The sequence below is a fragment of the Chiloscyllium punctatum genome, chromosome 11 (assembly GCF_047496795.1).
Source record: "Chiloscyllium punctatum isolate Juve2018m chromosome 11, sChiPun1.3, whole genome shotgun sequence".
Classification (NCBI taxonomy): Eukaryota; Metazoa; Chordata; class Chondrichthyes; order Orectolobiformes; family Hemiscylliidae; genus Chiloscyllium; species Chiloscyllium punctatum.
Window position 1 is genome coordinate 27,252,679 of NC_092749.1, and position 16,532 is coordinate 27,269,210.

Below are 16,532 nucleotides of genomic sequence, written 5' to 3' on the forward strand. Positions count from 1 at the left end.
GACACTATCAGGAAAATTGTGGCTGCACCAACTTCTGCAAGTAGAAGGGTGTCAATTCAAAAGGTATGAATTTGACAGATCTAAAGAACTAATCGAAGTAACTGCATCTATTTAAAATCTCTAACTCTGGTCAATATTGTAGCTAATTCTCAGCGTGGATTTAACACTGTCTTAACAGATTTGCTATCTATTTATTCTATTAATAATTTGCTACTCAACTTTGAAGCAACTCTGATTATTTATGAATGTATATTGTGCCTGCATACCTAACTTTAACACAGATTTGTAATCAATGAAGTGTTTAGTTCGTGAAAATAGATTAGCAGACACAATAAATGGGAACCCAAAGTCATTTATAAATCAAAAAGACTAGTTAAGAAGGAACTAGTCGATTCAAAAAGGGGGAAGGGAGATAGTTCAGGACAAAAGTCATTTGACCTTCAGCAAATGATAGTGACACACTTGAAATTCAGCATATATTCAATATAAAGAAAATGGTGTTTGACCAACTTTATTGTGGGCTGGAGCCCAAAGCGGGTGTACAGCGAGCACAGGCTGGCCAGGGGAACCAGTCCTGAAGGCTCATGTGCATGGACTGTGAAAAAAGGACTATAATTTGAGTACTTTAAAGATACATTTTAATTTATCATTCTGGACCTTTTAAAACTCTGCATTCCCACGCTAGTCTTCCTTTACTATTGCAATTCCATAACAACACTCAAAGTATCGGTACCTCGGTACTCTGTACCTGAGATGGCACCGAGAGGTGGCATTAGAAACTGTCGCTGCACTAATTTAAGTGCACTTGATAATAAAGGTTATTCTATTCTACTCTTGATTGCATTCTTTGATGAATTAACTAACAGGGCTCATTGGGGTAGTGTGATTATACGTTCATAGAATCATACAATACAGAAGGCGGCTTTCATTCCATCGAACCGGTGTCAACCTACCTACATTAATCCAGATTTTCTGTATTTATTATCTCTATTTCAAACAGCATTGAGTAAATTACTATGCAGTAGAATTCTGAGCAAGATTTAGGTTTATAGGATTAAAGTCTGGAACAACATTAAATTGGCTAAGAGATGGAATACAGAAAGTTATGATAAATGGTGGTTGGAAAACCAAAGGAAGATGTTCGTGGGCTTGGATATACAGAACATAATTTTGAAGTTTGCAGAATCACAAAACTCAAAAATGTATTAAGGTGAGCCAATAAACTTCATGAGATAGATAGATAGACTGGTGAAATAGACATGCCTTGTGAAATTTATCATGTAAAATATGAAATGATTCAATTGGTCAGAATAAAGTAAGATGACTAAATACAAACTATATATAAAAGTAGATAGATATAATCTTAATCTTAAAACCAGGTCAGGAGCAGAGAAACCTGGATGTCTCTATACAAATCTTTAAGGGTTGCCAAACAAACCCTTGCTACTAAGATAAAAGTGATCCTTAATAGATACAGACATAGAATATGAGCGAGCACAAGAGAGCACACTCGAGGCAAAGCATGCGATAGTGCAAGAGCATTTAGTTTCTCAGTATTTTGTTTCAGATATATTGATCAACATACCCAAACCCACTTTTTCTACACCATTTCTCCTCTTTGAACATTAACTCACTTTTTGTATCTCCTGAACACATCCAATATGTTTTTAATTTTGTTTCACTGAGTTTAGAGAACAGTTTGTGTGGTTCGAACATATCTACATAAAACGTGCAAAACGATTTTGATCAATCATCCTAAACAACTGTCAACCATGATCACAATTTTTCAACCAACTTGGACTTGATCCAAATCAGATCTAAGCTTGGGAAGCTATTTCATTGAAAAAAAACCTTATTCCAAAATTAAACATCAGAATTGGAATCAACAGAGAGGCTTTTTTTTAAGTGCAGGATTGGCATCTTTCATCTGATTGAAAATCAGTAAAGAGACCACATAGGGGTGATGCTTTGTTGTGACCTTACAACAGACAACAGACAACAGACTAAAAGGTCAGTAGCAACATGGATTTAAAAATTAGCTGAATAAGAGGAAACAAGAGAGTAAAGACCAGGGGATATTTCTCAGGGTGGAGGAAATTTTGTAACGGAGTTCCCCAGAATCAGTAATGGGACTCATTGCTTTTCCTGACATTTATTACTTATGATACATCGGTGAGCAGGGACAAGTTTAAAGTTTGCAAGAATTGTAAACTGTGAGGAGCACATTATAGAACTCGAAAAGAACAGACAAGTTGATGGAGTAGGCAGACAGGTTGCAAAATAAGTTTCAATACAGAGAAGTGTGAAGTGATGCATTTTGGTAGGAAAAACTTTGAAAGACAATATTAAATAGGGGGTACAATTCTGAACAGGCAACTGGAATAGAGGGACCTGGGTGTGTATGTGCAAAGATCATCGAAGGTGGCAGAGCAGACGGACAGAGTAGTAAGTAAAAGCATATAACATCCTTAGTTCTATTATTAGGAAAATAGGACAAGGAAGTGATGTTAGACTGTTATGAGACACTTGTTAAAACCGGAGTAGTGTGTACAGTTCTAGGTGCCACATTATAGAAAGGATGCATAGCATTGAGTACAAAACAGATTTACAGCTATGATGCCAGGAATGAGAAATGTGCAATTGAAGAAGTTGGAATTGCTCTCCTTTTTAAGAAGATGGCCAAGAGGAGTTCCAATACTTTTGATAGGTTTTCAAAATCATAAGTAGGCTTGATAGAATATATATGGAGAAACTGCTCCTGACTGTAAAAATAACAAGAATGACAGGCTACAGATTTAAAGTGATTTACAAAAGAAGCAAAAGTTATATGAGAAAAAAATACCTTTTTTTCACTCAGCAAGTAGTCAGGAATATGGAATATACTATACTGCCTGGAAGTGTGGCGGAGGTAGGTTTGACTGAGTCATTCAAGAGTCATGGTCATTTGGACAGAAAATTAATGTGTAAAAGTATGAGGAAAAAGCAGGAGATTGGCACCAAATATTTTCCTCATTTGCAGTGCCAGTGCAGGCACAATAGGTTGAATGACCTCTTTCTGTACTCCCAGACTGTGACTCTCTGCCCTAATGTGTCGCAAATGGCAATTTATACTTTTAAAATTAAGATATCAAAAGGCATAAAATTAACAGCATCACACTACAATTACAACATGCTCAGATTACAAAATAACAATCTTCATACAATTGCTCAAGCCACTTGGGGTCCAACTGGGCACTTCTTTCCAGCCAAGAACTACAGGCGAATTTTTATTTTTTGTGAACTGGATTTTTTGGTAAAGGTCCCATCCTTGTCACATTACCTGAATTTAAATTAGGTAACAGGGGAATGAAAATATTTGTGTCCAAGGTTTCTTATTTTAAGTTACATTTAATGTACCTCCTCAATTTCAGGTTTATTAAAAGCCAATATATGGGCTGAGGTACAGGGCAATATGAGAATTTGGAAGGCAATCTATGTTGTACATATATTTTGCTTAGATTAAGGATTCTGCAGTCAAAATATTAGTAGTTCTGATATAACACAATAGTACCGTTCTCATGCAGTCTCACATTATATGAAAATTGCACATTAGTCACGCCATCTAAACTAATGGGGCCAGAACCATGTTCTAGACAATGCAGGTAAGGAATGTTCATGTTCTACAAATAGCATTTGAAATTCTTCAATTTTGTTATAACCTGTGTTACAGCAGAACTGACTGCATATTAATATTAAAAAATCAAAATATTAAAGTCATAATTATTTAGTAAACTAATTTTTTTTAACATTGCTCATGCAACAGCACAGATGTTTTGTCCTTGCTTTGCCCCAGCTGTAATCAGAATGAATTAGAATCTATTATTAAATAATAGATAACAGAGCACTTGGGTAACTTCAAGGGTATCAGGCAGAGTCAACATGGCTTTGTGAAAGGGAAATTATGTCTGATCAGTCTACTGGAGGTCTTTCAAGAGGTAACTGCTGCAGATAAAGTGGAACCGTTAACTCTATTGTACATAGATTTCCACAACACATTTGATAAGATGCCACATCAAAGGTTAGCGTGGAAAATAAGCTCACAGCATAGCGTCTTGACATCGATAAAATATTGGCTCGCTAGCAGAAAGTAGAGAATAGGCACAAATAGATCTTTTTCAGATTGGCAAGATATGAAAGAGTGGTTGCCACAGGAATTGTTGCTGGAACGTCAACGTTTACAATTTATGTAAATGACTTAGATGATGTAAAAGTACGGTTGACAAATTTGCTGACAGCACAAAGACAGGTGTTATGAAGAGAATACAACGAAGTTACAAAAAATGTTAAAGGTTTAAATGAGTGGGCAAAGATGTGGCAAACGTAATTGTCCATTTTGACACAAAAAAAAGTTTAAAATTATCCAAATGGTGAGATTGCAGTTTTGAGATGCAGAGGGATCTGGGTGTCCTCGTTCATGAATTGCAAAAGGTCAATATGAAGACAGAATAACTGGAAAAGCTCATAGAATGTTAAAAATTATCACAAAAAAAAATTCAATACAAAAGTCTGGAGGTTTCAGTTTTATATGGTGACACCACATCTAGAGTATCGTGACCAATTCTATGTACCCAATTTAAAGGAAGGATGTAAATGTGTTGGAAGTGGTTCAGAGAAGGTTTATGAGACAAATACCCCTAGAATGGGCAGAATGTCTTAAAAAGAAAGGTTAGACGGGCTAGGCTTGTACCGTTTGGATGTTTTCAAAAGCAAGAGGTGACTTCATTGAATATAAAATCTGAAGGGTCTTGACATATGCGGAGCATATAGATTAGAATGGTGCTAGAAAGACACAGCTGGTCAGGCAGCATCAGAGGACCAGGAAAAAAAAAATTTTTTTTTAAATTCGACATTTCGGCAAAAGCCCTTTCCTGCTCCTCGGATGCTGCCTGACCTGCTGTGCTTTTCCAGCACCACTCTCATCTGGACTTTGATTTCCAGCATCTGCAGTACCCACTTCTGCCATATGTGGAGAGTATATTTGTGGTTACAGGAGAATTGGAACTAGGTATCACTGTTTAAAAATAAGATGTTGTTCATTTAAAGAGAGATCAGGAAATAAAAATTTCTGAGTGGCACAAGTCTTTGGAATCGATGTTTCAAGCTAAAACCCTTCATCAGGATTTAGCCCGAAACGTCGATTCTCCTGCTCCTCGGATTCTGCCCGACCAACTGTGCTTTTCCAGCACCACACTCTCCACTCTGATCTCCAACATCTACAGTCCTCACTTTTCTACAAGTCTTAGGAAGGCTATACCCAAAAACGGAGTGGAAGCAGGGTCCTGGATTATGTTTAAGGCAGAAGAGGATAGCTTCTAGTTAAGTATGGAGCTTAAAGATTACTAGGGTTAGGCAAGAATGCACATTTAAGGTTAGAATCAGGTCAGCCATAATCTTACTGAATGGCAGGCAAGCTCAAGATGCTGAATGGCCTACTCCTGTGCCTCATTACGTTCATATGAATCTTCACCTTTACACATACTCTACAGAGAATCAAATTTCTGGCTTATATTTGTTTTAAAAGTTTGAGAGAATGGTGATAACGTCCAACTATCTGTGTCTCATACCAATTTGTAAAAGTCAATTTTTTAAAATTGTTTTATAAGTATTAAAGCAAGAGCACACAATAAGTTATTGGTTTGATTTCAACCTGAAGCACAGAGATAGACAGCAACTTTGGACTTCTCTAATGTTTGTAAAGATATTTATCCCCAAGATTACTTTGCCAAAGTTTGCTTGTTGGAAACAGACCCCTCAGTCCAACCAATCCATGCCAACCATAGTCCCAAACGAAACTAGTCCCACCTGTCTGCACTTGGCCCATATCCCAGCAAACGTTTCTTATTCATGAACTTTAACTGTACCCTCATCCACCACTTCCTCTGGAAGTTCATTCTACAAATGAACTACACTCTGTGCAAACAAAATTATCCTCATGTCTTTTTTAAATCTTTCTCCTCTAACCTTTAAAATATGCCCCCTAATCTTGAAATCCCCTACCCCAGGGATAAAACACCTGCTGTTCATGCTATCTATAGCCCTCATGATTTTATCAACCTCTATAAAAGGTCACCTCTCAACCTCCTACACTCCAGAAAAGAGTTCCAGCCTATCCAGCATCTCCTTATAACTCAGACCTTCCATTCCTGGGAACATCCTGGTAAATCTCTTCTGAACTCTCTCCAGCTTAATAATATCTTGTCATGTAGTCCTAGCCATGTTTACTTCAAGATAATTTTAACACTTCACCTATATTAATGGAAATTACTCAGTTTGTGAGTTAAATAATTTACCATAGTTATAAAACAAAATATGGTTGAGATTATCTATCTGCCAAAGAAATGAAAGGCACATTTAAATTATTATACTCTGTTAACAATAAAAACATAATTGTTTATCTTGGTCATGCTACACTTTATAGATGCTTTGTACATCAATTAGGTCATAAGGAGTGTAGAGTCACCAACAGAAATTGACTTGTGTGTCACGCTCAAGAATCCAAATAATAATCCACAAAAGTCAAAGGTGTAACTGCACAGTTTATATGCCATGAACAAAGCAAAACAGTACTGTGCAGCCCAGGTAGCCTACTGAAGAACATGATTTGAACAGAGAAAATGGGAAGCATTGTAATTAGAAAGAGCCACGGATAATGTAATGAAAGGGATGACTTTATCACTAGGGTTTAGTTACCTTTAATATGGATAAATTGGAGTTCATTTCAAGTTTCCATATAATACTCAGCACACCTACTCCATGGATAAATGCATCCCATCAATAAACAATTATCCTCCACAAGCCCTTAGAGCATTGTTCCCCATATGGGCAGGCGCAACCACAAGACAACAGTACTTTAGCACTGACTGACACCACCTTCCTCCCAACTCCAACAGGCACGTGGTTGAGGTTGCAGAGTGTCTCAGGCTGGCCCCGATCTGACAGTATCACTCAGGCTGGTCATGATGGCAGACATGCTCCAAATTTTGGTTTAGCAGGCAATAGATAAGTGGGTGAGGGCAAGGGCAAGTGAGTTTTCAGCTAACAGGAAAGGAGGAATTGAGCAAATCTGAGGATTCAAGAGCTCCAGATCACAAAAAGGGATGGCCATGGGGAGAACTACAAGTTATGGGGAGGGGTGTGGGGTTAAACCAACTAGACAGCTTTGGTGAACATCCTCCATTTGTCTTGTTGCCACTTTCTTCTGACAGATCTATAACATTCATTATTTCTTTTCCCCAGTGTTGATTACCCTGCACCATGACCTGTTAGCTTTAGATCGTTCAACTGAGAATACCTGTATGATTTAGTTGAAACTATTGTTTCAAGTTCTCAATAAAAAGATCCTAGATATCGTGCAAGCTCTTAACAATCATAACTGTATTTCCAAAACACTCCAGATGAAGTCTGGCCAAAGCTATGTGTAACAGCAATATTAAATCCACCCCCCCCCCCCCATATGTATCTCAACCTGCTTGAGATAACAGCCAAAATTCCATTAACCTTGTTCTTTGTTTTTATACTTTCATAAAGTTGTAAATTATGACTTTGCAGCAACCTGAAGTGTTCATTACTCAACTCAGTATGGTATTTTACTTGAAAAAATGCCACATTTCTTACAGTAGCTGTTTTGCAGGAGTTCCTATATACATGGGAGACAACTTTAATAAAATATTGAACCAGGTTCAAGTACCACCTGCTCCAGAAGTGTGTAATAACATATCTGAACAGGTTGATTAGAAAATAGCTTTAAAGCATACATAAAAATAAGAGACACAATGCACGCTTGAGACTTTCCATAGCCAATGGGCACCGCAGGAGGTGAACTGCATTATCCACTTCCAAAGTGTCATTTCAATTTGAATTCTGTCAAATCTTGAACATTTGTTTTGTTACTCTGCCCTGTTAAACAAAACTAGATGGGAATAAAGTTACATATAAAAAGACACTAAGGACTCTTCTGACACAATGCCCCCTACCTCTGGGCCAGAAGGTCCAAGGTTAAATTTACACCAAGATGTGAAGGCCTTCAAGGTATGTCATGACACATCCAAAAGACTGATAAAGACTAGAAAGAGACACTTACTGAAACTGCAGTGATGCTATGTTCGGAGGAGTAAACTTATAAATGATGTACATTGTAAATAGAGTCATAGTGATGTACAGCATGGAAACAGACCTTTCAGTCCAACTCATCCATGCTGACCAGAAATCCTAACTTAGTCCCATTTGCCAGCATTTGGCCCATATCCCTCTAAATCATCCTTATTCGTACACTCAATGTTGTAATTGTACCAGCCTCCACCATTCCCTCTGGCAGCTCATTCCATAAAAGCAACACACTCTATGTGAAAAAGCGATCCCTTATCATCTTTCCCCTCACTTTAAGTCTATGCCTTCTCGTTTTGGACTCCACTACCCTGGGGAAAAAGACTTGACTATTCAACTTGTCCATGCCCCTCATGATTTTAATAACCAAATGGAAGACCGAATCCCCAAATAGCTTTTTGGAATAGATCAGACAGGCAAAACTACTTTATGTTCATATTCAAGTCTTACTTATACTTAGTTTGCATTAAAATATTAAGAGAACTGTATTTTTAAGTGAGTTCTCTATATGCACAATAAATTTTATATGGAGTATTCTGTCCCTCTCCAACTGCAATTTTCACTTTACATACTATTTTTTTTTTTACACAGGTGGTCAAGCAAACAGTTAAGGCATCTGGAAGGTTAAAGAGATTTAGAGAGTCATACAGTTGTACAGCGCAGAAACAGACCCTTCAGTCCACCTCATCTATGCCGACCAGATATCCCAACCCAGTCTAGTCCCACCTGCCAGCACCCAGCCCATATCCCTCCAAATCCTTTCTATTCATATACTCATCCAGGTGCTCAAAATTATGAGAGGTGTTGACATGAGCACTAGGGAAAAAGCTTATCCACTGATTGGTAATTTAAAAAAAACCTATTCCCAACACAGAGAAGATCATTACATTTATATTGAGATTCCTAGAACAAGGGCCGTTTCACCTCAGTAGTTCCCAATCTTTTTGGTATCAAGGCACACTTCAATGAGACAAACAATTCCACAGTATACCCACTTTTTCCAGGTGAACAGATTGTGAGTTATTGCAAGTCTATGCACACATGACTCCAGATGCTTATACATGTGCAGTCGATAGGGGTGCCTTGTATTAGCAGGTACTGCCTTCAATAATAGATACCTAGGCTCCAAAGAAGATCAGAAGCACAGACACACACGGCCTCAACATTCAGGTAACGCAGCACTGCTTTCCAAAACTTTTGCAGTATTTCTCTCACCTGGTCAATTGCACACTGGTTATTTAAACTTAAGCAGTGGTGAAAACAGAAACAAAAACAGCTTCTAAAGAGGAAGTTTTTTTTAAAATATGGAAAAAAGTTGGGGGCTTGGGACAAGTTGCCTTATAAAGAGCTACAAGCAGCACTATTGGTTCAACAGCTTACCTAGAAACTGAAATTCTAAAATGGGTAACAAGCATTATTCAAGGTCAGCTGAGCCAACAAGCAACTGCTGCAAATGACAAACCTCTCAAACAGATGAGTCACTTAAATAGGAAGGCTGACAGTAAAGTATCTCCAGACTGTAACATACTGAAAAGGTGTAATGCTAGGAAAACCATGTCAAACATTTAAAAATGTAAATAATGAAAAGTTACACACTTACTTTGCATAATTGCACCCATAATTATCAAGCAAGATTTCACTAACAATTAGATATTGTTAAGATTTAGTCCTGATATCAGGAATGCATCCATTTTTCAGTATAACAGTGCATAAATATAACTCGTTCATACTCAGTATATATTTTTCAAAGAAACATTATGGTAAAAACTTGCAAGAGAAATGAACCATGTCATTAGGATAAGAATGATGCAGCACTCACATCGAATAGGTTTACGACTGGAGTGCATGACAGTATTCTGAAAAGATGTGCATACTTTTGAGTTCCAACAACATTTTTTTTTGCAATGTCCATTCAAGGGATTTGGGCAGGTTTAGCTATTTACTGTTCATCCCTACCTGCCTGAGAGGAATGTTGCATTAAGTGACTTCTCAAATTGCTGCAGTCCATAGGGTGTAGAGACATCCACAATATTGTTAGGAAGGGAGTGATATTAATTTACCCTGCAACAGTGAAGGCATTGATCCATTTATTTCCATTCCTTTTCTTTAGATTTTGTACAAATTTTGATACAATTGAGTGGACTTGCTAAGCCATTTCAGAGGATAGTGAAGAGTCAAACACAATTCTTTTGGTTTGGAGTCACATGCAGGCCAGACCAGGTACGCTGGTCAGATTTCTGTCCCTAAAAATAGATGCTGGTAAACCAATTGGAATTTTCTGATAAGTAACAATGATCACACGATCAAACTAATATTTAATTACGGACTTTGCTGAATTCAAATTCCACCATCTGCCGTGGTCGTATTCAAACCCATGCACATAGAACATTGGCTTGGAGCACCACATTACTAGCCCAGTAATATATTGCCCACAACACCATGCTGGCATGAATGGAAGATTGGCCAGCTAACAGAAAATAGATATATTTATGAATGGTCACATTTTCTAGTTATCAAGCTGTAATTGAGCACGCCACAGAGATCAGGGCAAGGGCCTCAACTCTGTACAATTTATACAAAGTGACTTAGATAAAAGAATGATTGTTAATCGAAAAGGGCACAAGGAGGCTAAAAAAAAAAGAAATACATATGTTAACTAAGTTGGCAAAGATCTAGCAAAAGCATTATTATATGGGAAAATGTGAAATCTTATTATCTAAATGGTGAGACACTCCAGAGCTCTAAGACACAGGTTTAATCTGTGAGTTCGCAAAAGGTTAGTATGCAGGTATAGCAAGTAATTATGAAAACCAGTAGAATGTTATTATTTATTACAAGTGTAAATGAATACAAAAGTAGGCGATCATGCTTCAGCTCTTGATGATATTGGTGAGACCACATTTGAAAGTGTTCAGTACTGGTCTCCTTATTTGAGGATATAAATGCATATCAGCAGTTCAAAATGGCTTACTAGATAAATGCCTGGAATGGGTAGGTTATCTCATAAAGAAAAGGTTGGACAGGCTAGGTTTTTATCCCATGGAGTTGACCAAGACTAAAGACGCCTTGATTGAAATATACAGAAGATATCGGGGTCTTGACAGTGTGGATGTAGAAAGGATGTTTCCTCTTGTAGGAGAATCTAGAACTAAGGGCCGTTGTTTGAAAATAAAGAAGTCACCCATTTAAAAAGAAATAATGCTTTCCTCCTCAAAGAGGATTGAGATCTTTGGAAAAATCTTCTTCAAAAGGCAATGGAAGCAGTCTCTGAATATTTTTAAGGCCAGGGTCGATAGATTTTTGATAAGCAAAGTTAAAAAGAATCACAACACCAGCTTACAGTCCAACAGGTTTATCTGGAAACACTAGCTTTTTAAGCGCTGCTCCTTCATCAGATGGCTGTGGAGTATCCACAACCACCTGATGAAGGAGCAGTGCTCCAAAAGCTAGTGCTTCCAAATAAACCTGTTGCACTATAACCTGGTGTTGTATGATTTTTAACTTTATACATCCCAGTCCAACACCAGCACCTCCAAATCATTCATGGCGTTGATAAGCAAGGGGATGAAATGTTATCGTGGCAGGCAGGAATGTGGAGTAATCAGCATGATCTTCTTGAATGGATTGCACTCTCTCAAGGTACTGAATGGCCTATCCCTGTTACTAATTCAGATGGAATTACTTTTCATGTGTAAATTTTAGAATACAAGAAACTTAGAGGACACATGAAAATCCAAAAATGCAGAAATACTCTATTCCACCAACTAGTCCTGTCTACATATACTTGTATGTAGGCGCAGGAAATGTGTAGCAGACTGAAGCAAGCATGTCTCCCCTTATTTAGAATGAAAAGTGGCAGAATTGTTAATTGTGTGGGAAAGACAAATCATTTTATATTTGGTGACGCAACCCTTGATAATATCTGAAATGATTCCACAGCCAATGTTTTGTGTCGGTGTATGAGCTAAAGACTATCTTTTTTTGCAATCTCTGAAATTACAGATATTTTAATTTCGAGGAAGCTGTATATGAAAGAGAGTAATGTCTGAAAAGCCATGTTAGGAAACTTTTGCACTACCAATCAGGCTGAAACATAATTCAGCCCACCCAAATATGTGGGTGAAATATGACATTTGATTCTCTAAAATGCAATGATTGTAAAAACAAGCAACCTTTCCTTGCTTTAGGTGCAACAGATACAAAACTGGAATGTGCCGCTCAAAGTAAGTGGCCATTTCATTATTATTGGCTATATGCAGAGGCAGTTCATGAGGCAATAAGTTGAAAGGCATAAAGCTTACAAAGTATTGGAGTTCACATCTTGATGAACAGAAAAACAGGGAGGTAAGGTTAAATTTATACAGAATCTTAATTACACCACTCTGGGAATGGTTTGTGAAAGTCTGGTCAAAAAAAGCATATGGAGCACTGGAGCAAGTACAAACAAGAATTAAAAGAATGTTTTCAAAATTGAGAGGCTCCAGCTATCAGGATAAATGAAGTGAGCTGGAGCGCTTTTCTGGAAATTAGCAAAAATAGATATTTTTAAATCAACGAATCAAATATTATGACACACTTGGGAACAGGTGGGACTGGAACCTGGACATCCTGGCTCAGAGGGAGGATTATTACTACTGTGCTGTAAGAGCAAGTACTACATGTCTTATAATGGAACTTAAATAGAGCAGAATGTAGAAACACAGTTTCCACTTATGGGGTAGACCAAAACAAAGGAAATAAGTACAAGATCAGTTGGTATGGTGGCTCAGTGGTTAGCACTGCTGCCTCACAGCACCAGCAACCTGAGTTCAATTCCAGCCTTGGCCACATCTGTGTGGCATTTGCACACAGTGTGCACGAGGGTTTCTGCTGGGTGTTCCAGTTTCCTCCCACAATTCAAAGATGGTCAGTTCAGGTGGACTGGCCATGTTAAGTTGCCCCACAGTGTCCAGGGCTGTCAGGCTAAGTGGATTAGCCATGACAGGTACAGGGATAGGGTTGAGGACTAGGACTGGGTGCAGTGCTCTTCAGAGGGTCAGTGCAGACTAAATGGACTCTTTCCGCACTGTAGAAATTCTATGATTCAAACTAATGGATTTAGAAGGTATTTTTCCATTTCAATGTTACTACATGAAGTCAGAGGTAAATCCAAGATGGCAGCAGAGTAGCAGCACAGCATGTGGGATCCTGCCAGGAGCTAGACTGCTTTTATTTTATTTTCTTCTTTCACTGCTCTTTTTCTCATACTTGAATCTATTTAACTTCTGTGGAGAATGGGTTAGTGCAGTAGGGAAGAGATCGAGCCAGTGTGATGGCGAGAGGACACCAGCATCTGCAGTGGTTTCGAGAACAGGCAGCCCAAGGCAGCTGCTTGAAGAACACGTACCCCGAGATCTCCCAGCATCTGTGGCAACGTCAAGTGCAAGGGTGATTGAGTCAGCACAGGGAGATTGTGTGGATTGCAAGGCCAGTATGGCTAAGTACTTAAGAAAGACTATAATGTTGAACTTTTAACTTTATTTCTTTTTTTTCTACTCTGTACTTAAGATTTTGTACCTAGGTATCTTTGTACCTAAGATGGCACTGGGAATGGCAACTCTGTACACTTTTCACTGTACTCTTGTATCCCTCAACTTCAGTACATGTGACCATAAAATCTAATTCTGAGCGATTGGAAGACAGAATTATTGATTGTTATTTGAATCATTTGTGTAAAGTAGAAATCAACAGATCAGAGTCTTGTAGGTTTTACAAATCATCCATTTAGATCAACAGTGAGTAAAACTGCATGGGAAGTTAAACTGAACTGCAACCAATCCCACTAGTTAAAAATATAGTATAGTACTGTATTGTATTGTACTTAATGTATTGATGCATCTATGACAGACTGAGAAAAGAAAGAGAAATATAAAACATAGAAGAGTACAGCACAGGACAGGCCCTTTGGCCCACGATGTTGTGCCGAGGTTTAATCCTAATGTAAAATATAATAACATAACCTACGCACCCCTCAACTCACTGCTATCCACGTGCATGTCCAGCAGTCGCTTAAATGTCCCTAATGACTCTGCTTCCAAATATAAACGAACACGATAGGAAACGATATAGACCAGTTGATCTAAATGTCCATTTTTCGTATAGTGCTAATTTTTTTTGGTGTAAAATCATGCAGGCACTACACAAAAGGTCTTTGACTTAAATAAAAATTAGCACAGTGCACCACAATTTACTAAAAAGAGTCAACAAACCAAGCTTTCATTCAACAAATTGAAATTCAATCTGTTTGCCCCACTTGAACAGGCCACTGATGATAAAATTAAATGAACTGAATAGAATTCACTGAGCTCACATAGTTCCTAAAATCAAAATGCAAGGGGCTTTATATTGTTTTTGTTGCTCACTCAATTTAATGGCTGATGTTTTCAAACACAACAGAAACCGACTTTGCTGAAATACTTTTAAAATGTGGTTATAAAAAGAATTCATTGACAAATCTGTGTAAGATATAATCTCATTATATATTTTACTGATACTTCCAAAGGAATTGAACATTTTTAACAGACTGACACGAATGCTTTTGTATTACTGCAGTTGATATTCTGAACTTAATATTCTAATAAGACAATTTTCAATTTCTCAATGATGCAGTGCCACTGTATGATCAAACAAATACTACAATGGATGCTCTGTATTCACAGATACAGTAACAAATTAAATCAATTAAATAATAAGCAGCATTTTATGCATACTTGTTGAAGCAGTTGACCCAGCAAAACAGTTAGCGTGTAAGAGATTGTTGTGTAGTTGCCAGTCTGCACTGAATCAGAGCTTGAGGGGTAAAAGACCACCACACTGTTTCTATATTTGTGTTCATGCCCAAAAGCCATATTAAAATTGCTAAAGGTTTCATCAAAATATTTGCATGATCTTTATATATACATTATGTAAAATTTACCCTGTGCAAAGTTAATGAGTATTGTAGACCAGTTATGTATTAGCAAAATAAACAACCACTTGCATTGGTTTATCAATTTGCTACATTCAGGACTAAGTCATAAACACACACATACAGTACTAACAATGTGGTACGAAAAAGTAGTTTGCATCTGACAACAGACTAAGTAGCGTGTTATCAGTTCGACAGATTTAAGCCACATGATTTCAGTTCCTGTGGCTGACTATAACCATGAATGCAGTTACCTTTTGTGCAACAGGTCGCACTACCAAATTCTGGGGAGGGGCACGCCACATTGTTTTGAAACTGATCAGGAAATTACCCGAAAAGAACGTTACAACCATGTCCTGACAGATCATTTCTCTCGCGTTAAAACGGTCTAAAAAGAACCGTTATATTCAGTAGCTGTTTCAAGAGGATTCAGGCAAGGTTCAGAACTACAATTTAAGCTTTGGTAAATAACTTTTTTTTAAAAAATAGTCACCCCACCGACCCATCTCAAATTTGATAGATCGCTGATACGAACCATCTCCTCGCAAATAAAAAGAAAATCACTATCTCCCTAGTTAGAGATAAACAACATTGACCTTAAAAAAAATCTTAAGTACTCTACCTTTTGATCCACAATAGAGCAAACAAGGTCTTTGACGGCGGAGAGGGAGATATCCTGAGCCTCAATGGTAACTGGTTCCCGGGTGAGGCCGATCTGCAGGAGGAAGGAAACGCCGTTGAAGGATCCCCGGGAATTGGTGGGACTCGGGGCGCTGAGGCTCCCGTTGGAAAGCCGGCCAGACAGTATACCGCTAGCGGGCGGGGACAGCGATGGGGTCGGCGAGGAGGCAGGCAGCGGCAACACCGGCGGTAACAATTTCTGCGACACGGGAGGAGATGAGTTGCTGCTGTTGGCTGACATCTGGCTTCTCTAGGCGATAAATTTCAATTTAGAAACTTCCAGCGTTCCAAAACTAAAACAACAAATGTTTTTTAAAAAGGGGCAAAACTGCAGTCGGTTTGTCTATTTGGACAAGGGTACAAGGATTAGCGGGCTAACATTTGGTGAGAAGTTTGTTTAGCTGCAGCCTAGTTAAGTTCCACTCATGTTCCCTCCCCCCGCAACTCTGCTTTCCTCCTCTCGCCTTCTCTCACTCTCCCTCTCTCGCTGTTCTGTAGTTTCAGTCCGCCGTCGCCAGACGTTCAATCCGTCACCGGAAATACCCTGCAAAAGAGAGAAGGGGGGGGGGCTCGATGAAAAGATGATGTTTTATTGCTAACGTACACAATAATACCGACAACCCAACGCCCAGAGGATGTGCAAACATTTAAGTTATAAGCAATCACCCGGTTGTGGGGGAGGGAAAGATGAAAGGAGAGAGATTTGGCTCTGAATGTTGTTACAGCAAAGAAACAGCTTCCCACTTAAAGCGCAAAACCATTA

The 16,532-nt window shown here is 38.3% G+C and overlaps 1 protein-coding gene across 2 annotated transcripts in view; it reads right to left on the reverse strand.

Moving 5' to 3' along the window:
- Positions 1-16,010, reverse strand: part of prkd3 (protein kinase D3) — a 421,243-nt gene extending 405,233 nt beyond the window's left edge. For both annotated transcript variants that reach the window (XM_072580535.1, XM_072580534.1), the window contains exon 1: positions 15,711-16,010. In XM_072580535.1, coding sequence (XP_072436636.1) covers positions 15,711-16,010 — 300 coding nt within the window. The remainder of the gene's footprint in view (positions 1-15,710) is intronic.
- Between the last annotated feature and the right edge of the window lie 522 nt (positions 16,011-16,532).